Below are 16,784 nucleotides of genomic sequence, written 5' to 3' on the forward strand. Positions count from 1 at the left end.
TTTGAAAGAAGCAATAACAAACATCAAAGATGTTACATGATGATTTTACAATAAATTTAAGAACCTAGACAGGAGACTGATTAATGGGGTCATGCAGTAGCAGTATTATTAGAGTCAGATTAACAAGGAAAACCTGGTTGTCACTGCAAGTCTGCTGCTAAAATAAAAGCTCAAAGCTGAGGAGAGAAGTGTGGCACAAAACTTGTGCACTTAATTACTTTCTACATGGTGTGAAATGAAGCCTTTTCAAAAATTGTGTTATTTTAAATTGAGGTTTGGAAAGATAAATTATCCAGCAGAAGTGTGTGAGAGGTTTTCCTCAGCCTAAACCCCAGCTATTTTTTTCTTTTGAGTATGTTTTATATGTCTCCTACTTTGTGACAGAAATTGATAGATTGAGTGGTGTTCAGTCATCTGTAACATGGTATCGTTTTTATTTTGGATACCTTGTTTTGAGTCTAACCTAACAACATTGCAATCTTATTGTCTTTTTAATACAACTATTTCTTCAAAGAAACTTTTGTGTACCAGTTCCTGTGATAACAAATTGATGAGAAATAATTTTTTAATCCGTGCATCCAGAAGCAAGGTCATAGGAAACCTGGAGCCTATCCCAGCAAGCATAGGGCACATGACAGGAACAGTCCAGGGTGAACACACAGACGTACAAACTAGGGACAATTTAACATTGCCAATCCCCCTAACTCGCATGTCTATGGACTGTGAGAAGAAATTGGACCACCCAGAGAAAACCCACACAGATATGTGGAGAACATGCAAACTCTACACAAGAAAGGACCCAGAATATGAACCCCAAACTTCCTTGTTAAAAGGCAGCAGCACTGCCACTATGCCATCCTATTCTTTAACTATTGTTACTAAATATACAAAATGGTTAGCATAGTGTCACAAATATAGCATGCTTGGTTTAAGTCTCATATCTGGATGTCTGTGTGGAGTTTGGATGTTTCTCTATATTTGCACATCTTTTCCTCTGGGTACTCATGCTTTCCTCCCATCTTTCCAAGGATGCACAGGTAAAGTTAATTGGTGGCTGTAAACTGGCCCCAGTGTGATTAAGTGTGTGTTTGTTTGTGCCCCATGAACTTGAGATCCTTCCCAAGGTTCCTATCTTGTTCGTAATGCTGCTGATAGATTCAAATCCCACACATCTTACATGTCTTATAGTGTATTGCTGAAATTAGAGTGTCCTCCCTAAAATGTTGAGATTAACATTATAAAACAGCAGCAGCCCCTACAGCAAAAGTCTCTGGCAAGTTTTAAATATTATGGAAGCAATGTAATTCATTTCTAAAAAGAAATCTAAATGGAAATTAATCCTAAGTAGTCACACCATCCACAGCCTGGTGCCTGATAGAGATCTCACCAATTTCTGGTTAAAACTTTAAAATTTATATGCATTTTATTATGGCAGGCTACATCTAAACTTCTAAATGTTCTATCAGTCCATGTTGAGATACATAATAGATTTTCCCAAAAAAATAAATATATAAAAATAAATTAATTTTATATTCTTATTACGATGAGGTTACTACATTTTCAAAAGGCTTTACAGTAATTCATTCAGGCTATTCATGCTAAATACAAACAACTTAACACCTTAAAATGACTGTCTATCAGTGAGGCCAAACTTTTAGCAGTTTTTAATCTGCTTTGTGAAATCATATAAATGTCTTGCTGTATTGTACTTCAACATGTAATAAAAACAACCTAAATATTAATCTGAAATTTAAAAAATCTCTACAATATTTGACAGTTACATGGCAGCAAAAGAAATGACTAACACACCCTTTACACAAGGCAGGCAAAAATGCTCCCAAATATATCTGCAGATAACTTATTGACTGTATTCAGTTAAGTGCTCAAAGTCTGCCATTTTGACCGTCTGATACCACACAGATATGCAGAATTAGCAAAATGTTTATGAAACTAGATAAAGTTTCATATTGTTTGTACCAAGAGTAGAAAGATGAGTTTCACAATAAGTGATAAAAGGCCATTGGTGCTATAGTGAAGGAACTGCCAAGATGTTAATTTAAACATTTGTAAAAACCATACATTAAATCTGGCTGTATTAGACTGGTGACTGTGTCCCAACAATTTGGAAAGAGAATCTCTGTTATTCCACAAGATATGCTTATTAAATCAAATTAAGCTAATTAAGAAAATGTTTAATTTACATTTTTTATCAAAATATACATTTTGTATATACATTTTTGTATTCTATACTAGCAGTTCCCCGCAGATCAGCCTGCGTAGTAGTGAAACAGGACAAACTTTAAAAATCAATAAATAAAAAGGTATCGCTAGCTAAGCAGAGGCAAGTTATGCTCCAAAACACAGAGGTAGACTGACTCCCCACTCCTCATGTTACACTTCCCCCTATCCTCAGACCGCAGCCACTGTCTCGAATTAGCATGAATAAATATATTGCTACTGCAGGCAAACTATGATTCTTAGCATGATGAGAGAAGTCACAAAATCAACCAGAATGTTCAAGACAATTCTAGAAAAAAACCCGATCTAAATCCGTTAAGTAGTTCTCTCATGAAAAGCGGGCAGACATACAGAAGACGTTGGATTTTATATATATAAAGAAGAAGACTCACCTTTACAGTATCAAAAGGATGCCCAACAATAACACTGGTAGCACCTACAAGTAAGCAAAGGAGACAATATTATATACAATGTTTCTAGTTACTGGTAGTGCTTGTACAGAATGCAGTACAAGTTTAAACTATGATCTCGGTATGTTAAAATATGTTATTATGCTTTACAGTGTCTGCATTCAACATTAAAAGACAAAAAATAATACATAAATGAGGATTGTTCTTGGGAGCTTTTTTGCATTACAAGTCTCCTCTACTGCTGTGCCATGATTTGATGAGTAGGCAATGACATAAAGGGACTTGGATTTTTCTCCTGTACAGTAGGTTACTGAGAACATAATTTTGAAGGGTTGTGAAGTGGAAACAGGTACATTCCAAACTAGTTTTGTAATTCACTTCTTTGTGGTTTTGAAAGATTCATATGCAGACTATGAAGTGAGGAGGTGGTAAGTTAAAAAAAGCAAAAAACACTTCAGAATAAACAGACAACTGAGGGTAGTCAGTCACAGACAGCATGAACATAAGCTTCTGGGCTGTATCTGAGGTAACTATATGGCACTTTACAGTCATCAGTGCTACTGCTTTACAGCTCCAGAACCCGGAGTTCAAACCCTTGTCTAATACAAACAGTGTGTGGAGGTAACACATTCTCCCAGCACTCTTACAGATGTTCTTTTGGATCTACCAAAGATATGCAAGTTAGGTTGATTTCTGACATTAACTTGTCAAGTTTGTAAGTGCCACCGTTATAAAATGGCACTCTCCATAACTAATTATTAGAATAAGGTTTGTTAAATGGATAGAGAGATATAAAACTTATTTCAAATGGGTAATTTTCAAAAGCTATTTTGGCTCTGTACTTCTGACATTGAGTACTTAGAACTTGACAATAATTTTGATAAAAGCAGTCTGCTGATTTCTTTATTTACCCCTTCTCTGTGCTTTCTATTCTCTCTGGGATGGCTACAGTCTTGACTGGTAATGATGGAAAACATTCCGTTTCATTAGATTAATCGAGTGATTACTCCTTTTGTACCCTCAGAGAAAACTGGCTAGAATTTAAATAAAACACCATGGTAGAGAGGGAGAGAGATAGTGTCTTCAAGGGTAGCAGAACAGAGTGGAACATGTTAATTCTTATGGGTACTAGAGACATGAAAATGAACAAATGAAGACCATACTATATTAGAAGAGTAAGACAAAATGGTGAAATACAGTAAAGTAGCATACACTCGTGCTAAAGTTAATATTAACATCTTGTGGTTGTTCAGGCTGTGGATTTTGAACTTCAGAGTTGGTGGTTCAGTTTCACCAGTAAACAAGAGATATAACCTGTCAGTGCTCCAATTATACATAAAAATATTTCCTGATCTTTATGTTGCCCTAGATAAATGTGTCAACCAAATATCCAATAACAATAATAATAATAAAAATGGATACTTTCTATAAGAAAATTCACCATCGCATTATATTACAGAGGGCTCATTGATTGCATATACCCTAAAAACAGAAGAAAGTTATGTCAGCACTTTTAATTAAAATTTAAACATTTTTAAGAGCATGCTAAAAACAAATCTATGTCAGCTAAAGATCCACTCAGTGAGGATCACAAGGCGGTATTGCTTTTATATGATCTCTTCCATTTTTGTTGTTTGTAGGTTGCCCTGGGCGTTCAGTTACATTGTGCTGTTCACTATGCGCGGATCTTGTAGCTTGGGCTTACTATAGTCACGTGACGCAACTTCCGTAAAGGACCGTTGTTTGTTTGTTGAGCACATTTGGCTTATCAGGTTGAAGCAGTAAGCACTTGTGGTTGACGATGGCGAGTTTTGCACAGACGTTTGCGGGTTGAAAGTGAGAAAGTAACATGTGGAAATACTTTAATTACAATACTAATAAAAGCAAATGTAGCGTGCAAGAAAAAGTAAAGAGTCTCGAAGTTTTAGTGCTGGACCAGCTGGATCAGTACTTAGTCGAGCACTTCTCTGGCACCATGACTGCATTTCATACAGTGATGTGCTGTCTCACCTATCAGCATGAAAAGTAAAAAAAAAAAAATGATAACATAAAATAAATTTTTCCACTGATCTGCGCTATAAATTTGTTTTCTGGATGATTACAATAATTTTGATAATTTTTATAATCAAAATTTCTGAATTTGCACATTTCCTGAGCAAATATATAGGAGAAACGTGAGGTGCGACAGCAACAAGACGAGCCGAACCGAGCCTCGGACTGCACTATCCCTCACACACTGGGTTGATGAGTGCAGTTGGCGCATGCCGTTGCTGTCTCTCTGTATGTCACCAATATAATGTTTGCAGACATGTTTATTATACACCCTGACTTTCCACAGTCTGGCTAATATCTTTAATGAATATGTGTGACATATCTATTCTTGCTGACATAAAACTGCAGTGATAAGGTACAAGGTTAGGCAGACAATATCAAGCCACCCTGAAGGGGGCACATGTGAGCCACACAGGTGCTTGTTGCTCCTGTTCTTCTACGCAGAGGCTCTTGGTGCCAATAAGTTATCGATATTAGAAAGTCAAGTGCACTGCAGCGGACTGTTTATTTTTATTTTTTATTCCGACTGACTGCCAAAATACCAGATTAAGATTTTAAAAACTAACGGAAAATAAGGAGGACTTTTACAAGAAAGTGACAGAGATTTTCGTGGAGAAGGATAGGGGCATGGACTTAATTTAGGTTAGACCATACACGGTTTTCAATTTTATAAAAAATGGGATCAGACCAAGAAAAACAAATCCAATATTTAAAAACTAAATTTTCACCTTAAATAAAATATTCTTTTGTTTTTCTTGTTATCCTTTTGTTGAACGGTCTGTATTAAAATTGATTAAAACATCAGAATTAAAAGCTTTTAAAAACAACTAAATGTTTCAATTAAGGTAAAAATTGAAATCCATTATTTTTATACACTGCTGTATACTTTCATTTGAATGAGTATGAATTGTGAATTTCCAACAGCAAATTTAGAATACATAGAGGAGACAGAGCAAATGTGATCTCTCCGTTCTCTCTCTTGCCGCTATAAATTTAACGTTCTTTCTTATCCAAATGTGTACCTTACGTATGTGTGTGTAAAGAATGCTGATGAGATATGAAACATAACCAGTAGTCGATGTGCATGCTACCAAATGAATAGTGAATAAGCTACTCTTTTGGGTTCACATATTTGTAACTCTGACTCTGAAGGAGTCAGTGCCTCACCAACCATGAACCTCACCGCACGTCACTGTTTCAGTACTCGCAGGAGAAATTGTCAACATAAAGTCTGCTGGCACCAGTGGCTGAGGTCCTGGTCTGTGAACCTGCATTACAGGGGCTTGTCAAGCGAATATTTTCACTGTGTGGCTATCTGTGCAATGGATGTCATTGCGACATGAACAAATCTCTCAAAATGAGTAGCAATGTGCTTGCACAGACTGGTTTCTTGGGTTGAAACATTTGGTCTTGCTGACTATGCTCATTAGGCCACTTAATCTGTTTGATCATCGATAGTCAAGCTGTGTTTAATGGCATTATGAACTGTGAGTGAATTTTGTTGACTGAAACATAGCTTGCATTGAAATATGTGTACGCCAGCATTTGTGGTCTTGCAACAGAAAAAAAAAAACATAAATTGTACTAATATTATGTAAAAAGGCCAGAACTAATTAAAATAAAAACAAAATTTTTAAACACAGAACTAAATAAAAATAGAAATGGTTGACTCCACTGAAAACTAGAATGAAATAAAAATTTAAAAAATTGTATAAAATAAAATAAAAACTAAAACTACAATTAATATCAGAAATAAAATATCACTGCATACAACAGTATTGTGCCTTGTGGTCTGAATTATTAAAAAATTTCAATCCCTACAGTATATTAAACACTGAAATAATTTTTCAGTAATCAAGGATAAGCAGAGAAGTCCAGAAACTACTACTGATATTAAAAACCCATAGGTAAGGCCATTTCAAAGTACTATTTTTGAATGGTTTGGATTTTTGAAACACTACTTGAATATAAGAGGATAATGAGATCTAGCAGATTTAAAACGTAATACAGAGGAGTGATCTTTATCTTCTAACCTCTGACATTGCTTGAAGGTAAGAACGCCAGCATGAATCGTGTCACAAATAAATTAATTAAAAAAGCATAAAACAGTAATAACAAAGACTCTTACTGTTATGTTCCCACCCTGGCCTAAAGAATGAAGTAAAACTGGTTTGACCAAGAAAATTCATCCTTACCTAAGGGACCTCAGGTTTTTTTGTTTCTTTTTTAAACATGCTGTGAAAACCGTATATCAGTGCTTTTTTACTTTATTATAATTTTTTTTTTCCTTTTGGATTTCAAGTTAGTGTAAAAATGAATTATCCCACTAATGTTCTGAACCTGCTTTTTTAGTACAGGGGCACAAGGAGTAGATATCTCAGCACTTTCTGTTGCAAGATAGAAATCATCCCACGAAAGAGCACTATCTCAACATAAAGTAGAGATGCACATGAATATGCAGTCCCCTTCCATTCATATTACACAAATCTGAGTAAATTGATGTAAGATCTTTGAGCAAACTGTATCCTGAAGAAAACCCACATGACTAAAAAGAGAAGCTGCAAACTCCATATAGACGCTGACTAGAAAGCAAATCAAACTCATATTGCTGAGGCTGTGTGAAATTGCACATTCGCTGCTTGCTCTGTATTTCCTAATGCTTATTTGCTGATACACAGTGGTGCTATTTAAATGTTTAAGGCACAATAGCTGGCATTTCAATTTTAGCACCCTTCACTAGGTCCTTGCAGACATAATATTGCATTCTTCTGTTTTTTAATTTCCTCCATAAATGTTTTCTAATACATAATTTTATAGTGATTCTGAAAAGGAAGTAGACACACACAATTTTGTCTTGCATTGCCTATGTAAATATATATTTCTTCTGGTTTCTTTACTTGACTTTTTCTAAGTCACTTGGAGTAAAATATCTCCTACTTATTACTATTATTTTTATTATTGCGTAAGTTCTTCTCTACCTACTCAAATTATCTTCTCACATCATGAAATTGTGCAGATACCATGAATTAGAGGCACCAAAGCTGGCTTGGTATGTATTAGAGTGCCCTAAAGAAAACTGCTCCCCTACCCCTTTGCCAGTTCACACCTTTGTACCCTCAAGACTAGAGTGAATTTAGCAGTTTAGATCATTATTGAGTTATTATAGCATTTTACTTGTTTGCTGATGAATAACTTATTGCTTGATCTACTCCAAATTTAACATATATAATAATACATTTCTTTAAAAAACAAGATAGCGGTGGGGAGGTTGGCACTGATACCTCATGCATTCTGAGTTCAAATCCCATTTGCTCTCTGTAATGAGTTGGCAAGATCTCCTCATGTCAGTGTTGGGTTTTCTTTGGGTACTCTGTTTTTATCCCAATCTCTAAAGATGTACTGTACATTGGTTGATCAAGGAGTTTAAATGGACTCCATGTGGGTGTGTTCATGAGTAGTTTGGTGCCCCCTCAAGAGATGGTTCCCACTTTACCCCTATTGGTGCAGTCCCATGAACCCTAAATTTGATTAAGCACAGTGGAGAATGAGCTCTTCTGAAGTCTGCTTTGTAAACCACCTTAGGGAAGCATATATTGAAATATGAAACAGTACAATACTTAGTAGCATGATGAATTGCATCTAACAGCAAAGTCTAAAAAGTATTCACTACCTCTAATATAAGTCTGTGACTAGAGAAGGAAACAGCATTTAGTATATAATGCCTTTCTTTTGAGAATTCATCCCAAATGCACATCACTTTTTACAGTAAAATTTTTTTCATGTGTTTTTTTTTTTACATTTTGTCAAGAGGCAAGTTGAGTCCATAGCCTATAGGCTTAAAATCCTTATGCCTTTGTCACTAAGCCAAACGTCTTGGGTTTAGCATATAAAACACATGGTCCCAGTTGTTTCTGTTATTTAATCAGAAAATGAATACCAAAAATGGTATTTTATTAATTTTCTATTATATTCCATTATCACTGACTTAGAAAAATACTGTTCCAACAGAATTAGGTGCAAAACTGAAACCAATTCAGCATGCCTGTCTGGAATTCCAATCCACCATCAAGTCCATCCATGTCACTCAGTGACATTCAGAGTCACCAACGAGCCTAACTTGCATGTTTTTGAGATATGGAAGACAAATCCATATTAACACAAAGAGAATAAATAAAAGAGTCTGAGTAGGTAACAACTTAAAGCCATAGTCAAATCAATCCATCAGTTTTCAAGACCACTTAATCCAAAATCAAGGTCACAGGAAGCCATCGCCAATCTTGGGAAGTAAGGAAGCCAATAGCGAGCAGTGTGACAGTCCATCACAGGCCACACTCACTCTAAACTAAGGTAGAGTCTCTAATTAGATCATTATTGTCTTTTTAGAGTAAACTCAGAGACAAGGTCAGAAATTAATAAATATATATATTTCAGAAAAGTACGCTTTGAGACATCAGGTATCTTTGCTCATCAAAGGACTTTAGGCTATGCTAACTTCATGGACAGTATTTCTAGATTGGAGACATCACCACTTTTTTTGAGTCTGTCTTCCATGATGGCTCCGATTTCTTCCATAGAAAAGTCAAACCAAAACGATTATACCTATTGGCCTTCTAAATGACTTGGCACAATTCTACACATGAGATCAGCTTACCATGCTATCCATGGCCGAGTCCTGTTTTAGGAGCAAACGCTTGCTCTTATTTACATTAAAACAAGAAAAAACATGAGAATTTGTTTTTATAAAAACTATAATATTCCAAGGTTTTTTTTTTACTTGTTTTTAATGTGAATTGAAAAGTTACAGACTGTTAATGGGACTGAAATTCCATAAAACGTGTTTTGTCAGTTTAAGTAGTTATTTTCTTCTAAAAAGAACCTGCATTTTTCTTTGTAACCTAATAATTACTTCTTCAAAAGATAATCTGCATTTTTGTCTTTGTAACATAATAATTACTTGAATATCTGATTACTTAAAAGCAATAAATACAAAAGAAAAAAAACATCCAACCTTCAGAACATTCTTTTATCTGATTACAGTAGAGTACATAATGCTACAATACAACTATCTACCTACAATTAAATATAATGCTGAGTCACATCTGATTGTAGGAATGCTGAAGTCAAGTTTACTGTCCTGTAAGACATACTGGTCCTAAAATGGGAGGCTTTTCAGCTCAGCTGTGGCAAACTGGGAGAAACTGGATACACACAAATGAAATAATTGGTCCTCTTCTTAAGAGGACAGATTATCTCATATCTTTCCCACAGAAATAAATCCGAGCGAAGAAAGTAGCAGAGATAAAAGCGAAATTACTAAAATAGATGAAGAACATGCCAGACTACCAAGCGAGACTCTACATAAGAGAGGCAGGCTCTACATTCAGAATTAAACCTCTTGACAACTAAAGAAACTGAACAACTAATTTACAAATCCAGACATCATTATTATGAACATGGAGAAAGCTAATAAGCTTTTAGCGCAACAAATTCACAAGCAAGAAGTGCAAGCGCAATCTCGGTAATTACTAACACGAATGGAGATAAAATCATCGAACACAAAAATATAATGTGCACTTTTAGAGACTACTATAAATCCCTATATACTACTGAGTTTAAAGAAGACAATATACAATCTAATGCATTTCTGGATAAATTACAGATACCACAAATTGACGCTATTAGTGTGGAGGAGCTCGATAAACCTCTGTCATTATCAGAATTACTGGATGCTATAAAGTCACTCCAAGGTGGAAAAGCAGCAGGCCCTGATGGCTACCCTGCAGAGTTTTACAAGAAATTCTCCGCTCAGCTAGCTCCCTCCTATTAGCAACATTTACAGAAGCCAGAGATAACCAATCTCTTCCACAAACCTTTCGCCAAGCACTAATCACTGTCTTTCCAAAACAAAATAAGGACTTATTACAATGTGCATCATACAGACCAATTTCACTTCTGAATAACGACGTTAAAATACTCTCTAAAATCATAGCTAGAAGGATGGAGAAAGTGCTCCCCTCAATAATATCACAAGACCAAACTGGATTTATTAGGGGCCGACACTTATCTTCAAATCTTCGACGCCTGTTTAATGTAATATACTCACCAACTAAATCAAACACCCCAGAAATATTATTATCATTGGATGCAGAAAAAGCATTCGACATGATTGAATGGAAATACCTTTTTACTATTTTGGAGAAGTTTGGGTTTGGCCCGAACATTTGTGCATGGATTAAATTACTGTATACTAACCCAGAAGCTTCAGTTTGCATCAATAACATTTGCTCAGACTACTTTAAACTAGAACGTGGCACAAGACAAGGATGCCCTTTGTCACCACTGCTGTTTGCAATTGCCATTGAACCACTGGCAATACATTGTCGAAATACTGATCAGATAAAGGGGATTAGCAGAGAAGGACTGGAACAGAAAATCTCATTATATGCAGATGACATGGTACTGTATATATCGGACCCAGAAAATTCTGTGCCTGCAGTCTTAGCAGCACTCACAGAATTTCAAAAGCTCTCTGGTCTCAGAATTAATCTGAATAAAAGTGTACTCTTTCCGGTGAATTCGCAAGCATATAATATTAGATTAGACACCCTTCCTTTTATCATTGCAGAACAGTTTAAATACCTCGGGTAAACATCACAAGTAAACATAAAGCTCTTTATCAACAAAATTTCGTCGTCTGTATGGAAAAAATTAAACAAGACTTGCATAGATGGTCAACCCTTCATCTCACACTAGCTGGAAGAATTAACACTGTTAAGATGAATATTCTTCCTAAGCTCCTTTTTTTATTTCAAAACATACCAATATACATTAATAAATCGTTCTTTAAGCAATTAGATTCAACAATAACCTCATTTATTTGGAATTCTAAACATCCACGCATCAAAAGAGCGACCCTACAAAGACAAAAGGCAGAAGGCGGCATGGCTCTACCTAACTTCCAGTTTTATTACTGGGCGGCAAATATACAGTCGATAAGAACCTGGACACAAATAGAAGAACATACACAGGCATGGACCGCAATAGAAGTAAAATCCTGCAGTACTTCTTTGTATTCCTTGCTTTGTGCTCCAATAAACACACGTTATCGGCAATACACTAATAACCCAATTGTGCTCCACTCACTTAGAATCTGGAACCAATGTAGAAAGCATTTTAAGACGGAGAAGCTTCTTTCTGTGGCACCTGCAAAAGAACCACCTCTTTCAACCCTCACAAACATATGCAGTTTTAATATCTGGAAAAATTTGGAATTAACTTGCTTAGAGATCTTTATATAGACAACGTCTTTGCATCCTATGAACAATTACATTCCAAATTTAACATTCCAGCTACAAATTTCTTTCACTATCTTCAAATCAGGAACTTTGTTAAACAGAACCTTCCAGATTTTCCTCATCTTGCACCCTCATCCACGCTGGAAAAATTATTGCTCAATTTCAAGGAGTTAGACTCCATCTCTACAATATATAAAATCCTTTTACAATCCCTTCCTTTCAAAGATCCAAGAGGACACTGGGAAAATGACATCTCAATTAATATATCAGAAAAGGAGTGGAAAGTAGCAATGCAGAGAATTCACTCAAGCTCCATATGCAAAGCATACAATTATACAACTCAAAATTATATATCGAGCACATCTGTCTCGACTAAAACTCTCAAAATGTTTCCAGGGCATGATCCAACCTGCGAGCGTTGCAACCAAGCCCCAGCCTCACTAGGTCACATGTTCTGGGCCTGCTCCAAATTAACATTATTCTGGACAAAAATTTTTAATTACCTCTCAGACAGTCTTGGACTCACAATCCCTCCTAACCCATTAACAGCTGTGTTTGGGGTTCTTCCAGAGGGTCTTAAAGTGGAGAAAGACAAACAAATTGTGATTGCATTCACTACACTGTTGGCACGCAGACTTATTCTGATAAACTGGAAGAACCCAAACTCTCCTCTTTAAGTCAGTGGGAAACTGATGTGTTATATTATTTAAAATTGGAAAAAATCAAATACTCAGTTAGAGGATCTGTGCAGACTTTTTCAAAACATGGCAGGATCTAATCAGTAATATTTTGAAATGATTTATAAAGCACAGAGAATTTGTTGATTTAGGTATTTTTAAAAGCCTTAAATTTTACACCGTTTGGCTTGCTCTCTCTCTCAAGGGTGGGGATCGATCTGTTCTTAGCATAATTCTTTTTTTTTGTAAAACTTGATTGCTATGTATTGATTGTAATAAAATTAATAAATAAAAAAAAAAAAAAAAAGAAATAATTGGTCCTCTCTTACTATATACACTGTATGGTTCACTTACAACATTAAAAATCTGTTTGTACCTTGAGGACAAGAAAATGATGAAAAACAGAAAACCTTGAGACAAAGATAAGGCATCTCTGGGCACTAAGAGGAAATGTCTGCAACAAATTAACAATATGAAGTAGGATAATTCTGAAAGCATGTTGTATAAAAAACACAGTTCATCATCAAAATAACTGAGCACTTACAGGAAACATTTTCTGTTGCCACATTTTGAATTTATTAAAAATAAAACAATTCAGCATATCACTCTCAAAAAAAAAAAATACCTACAATGTAAGCCTTAGAAAAGAAAGAAATGATACACTGGTCTAAAATCAGGCTAACACTTAACTAGTGTAGTTCTAAAGGCAGACCGTTATTTCTAATGAAATTCTTAACCATCAATTTCAAATTTTTATCTTTTTTCACTGCCATCTGTCAATGTGTCATTTGGTGTGGATACAGAATGCAAAGAAAATGTGCCAACTATAAACTTTGGAGTATTTTCTCACAGATGGGTGTTTTGCTGTTATATCTTGGCTGCATTTAAACCATCATCCTGTCATCTGAGAAACATATCTGAAGTCATCATCAGGGGTGGCCACTTCCGATCCTGGAGAGCCAAGGTGGCTACAGGTTTTCATTCTAACCAATTTCTTAATTAGTGACTAGTTTTTGCTACTGATTAACTTCATTTAATTTATTTGCTATTTAAAATTCAGACACTTTAAATCACGGCTGAGCTGTGCCAAACAGTATCGTGGCTATTGTATGATGCCCTACCAAGCATCACATGTGTGGGCATCCAATCACTTAGTAAGGATGAGTCTCATGTAAAGGAAGGTGTATTAACAGTATTTAAGTTAAAATCTAACTCATAAAATGAAGTACTAATTCCCACTTCACACTGACAATTTAAGAAGAGAAGATAGAAATGGCAGTTTTATAATATGAGAAAGATCAGTCCAAGACAAAAGCAAATGAAAGATTGTGGTATTTGAAGGAGGCAAATAAGCTCTATCGGCACATTCCAAGAATTGTAGGCAGCCATTTGTTGTTGTTGTCTTTTATTATCTGACAAACTGCCTTTTTAAATCTGTCTATATTTACTCCTTATCTTGAACACTTGTTGGGTTAAAGTAATTTCATTATGGATCATGAGTGTTTGTTACAGAAAGTATCAAAATGCCAACTTATTGTGTTCCAATCCTTTAAATGCTTCATCACCCAGCTACATGGTCCTGAAAAACAAGTGAGAATTTCGGAAGTTGGCTTTCTCACACTCCTCATCATTGCTTCTGTACACTATTGCAAACATCCATTCAGCTTTGTGGATGTCTCTTATAGCATCTCTCCATGAAGCATCTTCAATTCAAACATTTCAATCCATGTTGAAGTCCCATACCTTTAGTTCAAACTAAATCTCTGTTTTACACATGCCCATAATAATTTTGCCCTGTATCATAACATTGACTTTTGAATGTCCTATGCAAAAAGCTAATGTTATAATGTTACTTATGGTGTGGTGGCTCATGGGCTAAGTCTGTTACCTTATACCCCTAGGGACCTGCATTCAGATCTTGGCAGTTTCCTATCTGTTTAGGGTTTTTCTCTAGTTACATCAGTATGTTCCCTATCAGGTGCATGTTGGGGTGATTGCTAACTCTAAATCTTCTCATTGTGATTGTATAAATTGATGTGCTCCACAGCAAACTGGTGTCGAATCCAGGTCTTGTTTCTCTCTTTCACGTAGTGCTTCTAGGATAGGCAGAAGCTTTCTGTAACCCTGAACAGAATAAGTAGCTTAGATAAAAATGGGTAGATGTTATTTTCTTCACTGCCTACACAGACAGCCATATTTATTTATTGTGACATATTATGACTTCCTTATTTGTTACAACACAATACGGTTAAACCATTATAAAGTTTCGCCCATGCCTGCTACTTACTTCATACATATTTTGTATGTATTCAACATTTACTACTTTTTTCAAAGCAAACTTTTCAGTGTTTGAATGGAAAATGAATTTTCAATGTCACTTATGTTATAAAATTGTTATCCTCAGGGTTCTGCTTTTGTGCGTTAAATTCCATTGTTATGCAGATAACATGCAGATTTACATGCACACCAAATCCTCCCATATATTACCTCTCATTGCTTTGAATAGTTGCCTAAATGGAATTCATGAGAAATCTTCTAAAGCTCAATGGTGGAAAAACAGAGGCACTCATCAGTATAACTCTCCCCGTCCTTGGGAAAGCAGAAAATCACAATCCCCATTTTCTTTTTTCTCTGGTTTTATCACATTCACCTTTGTAGATGTGGAGATATTTAAATCTCATAAAATACATAATTTGAACAACTCAAATATATCTTTAAAATATGTTCTGAGATTGTTCAGGTAAGGAAAAGGTTTTGAGCTAAGATTGACTAGCCTATACAAGTAAGATCTTCATTGTACTCTGTACATGTGACAATAATGACCCTATGTTTTAGTAGAGTACATTCAATTAGGGACTACCTAGGTGGATTAGCATTTACCAAAACATGCCTGAATAATCTGAGGTTTTGGGAACACAGCCTTTCAATTATTTCTAAACAGATGTCTCCTCTTCAGAATAACACACTTTCTCAGTTTATCAGACATTGATGAACTCTGCTCAGACCTATACATTACAAACATTGTTCACCTATCTGACTTTGCAAAATGTATCTGGGTTCAACATCCTATTTATCAAATATGTCTTCAGGCACCTGCTTCACCCAGTCACACTTGATGGGAACAGCCCCTACTCAAATCTTTGCTTTTTTATTAAATATACCTAGAATCAGAAGCAACCCAAATCCTCATAACAGCTCTGAGGGTAACACTAATGTTACTGCATAGTAAGTCTACTGTGTTAAATCACACTGCACTACTTGCATGCCATCTTATTTTGTTCAACACCTACCAGAACACAATGGAAGAAGAATGCCTTGTTTTCCTTAAAATTATAGAAAAATTGCTGGGAACAATTCAAATGTTTTTCTAGAATCTGGCAGGCATTTATCAATTTTCATTTACTTTTCACAGTATGTTGAACTATTGCTAACCTCTGGAAATTTGATTATTTCTGACATATTATTTTATGTTGTTTTATTCTCTTCTCTTTACACTTAAAAATAAAGGTGCCAGAAAGGTTCTTCAGAGCTATGCCATAGGGGAGTGATTTTTGGTCCCCAAAAAACCCATCCACATGAAAGTTCAAGAAAGAACCTTTATTTACTTAGATCCATAAGAAGCTTATACAGAAAATAACCATGAACTGATGGTAACAGATTTGTGAAAAACTAATAAGTCATGATTTTCAAAGGCCTTTTGCTGCACACAATAGCACAGGACAAGTCCAGGTTTTCTTAATTTATTAGTGTCCTGCTAGGTAGCCTACCATACATTCAAAATTTGAGTTTTTGCACATACAGTATAAAACCGTTTTTCAAAGCACAAAGAAGCAACATCATATGCAGAGAACCTTTCCTAGTATGAAATTGTGTTTTGTCAAGCAATGGTTCACAACCATGTATAGAATCAAAACATGCCATTAAATAAACTTTATTTTTAAGAGTGAAGATAGTAGGAGATGATGTGTTTGATCTGATTTGAATATATTGCAACAATGTGTACCAATCTATAATATATCAGCTGTGTGTGGTCTTCGGGACAAAAAAACAACTCAAAGACTCCCTAGGAGTTTTAGGATATTGGTGAACTTGCAGAGGGTCAGCTGAATGGG

General features: G+C 35.4%; 1 protein-coding gene across 1 annotated transcript in view; it reads right to left on the minus strand.

Moving 5' to 3' along the window:
* The window catches only part of slc25a48 (solute carrier family 25 member 48), a 39,236-nt gene that overhangs the window by 15,783 nt on the left and 6,669 nt on the right, over positions 1 to 16,784 (minus strand). Inside the window, exon 2 of the mRNA XM_039775910.1 lies at positions 2,631 to 2,674. Coding sequence (XP_039631844.1) covers positions 2,631 to 2,674 — 44 coding nt within the window. The remainder of the gene's footprint in view (positions 1 to 2,630; positions 2,675 to 16,784) is intronic.

This window comes from Polypterus senegalus, chromosome 13, assembly GCF_016835505.1.
Source record: "Polypterus senegalus isolate Bchr_013 chromosome 13, ASM1683550v1, whole genome shotgun sequence".
NCBI lineage: Eukaryota > Metazoa > Chordata > Cladistia > Polypteriformes > Polypteridae > Polypterus > Polypterus senegalus.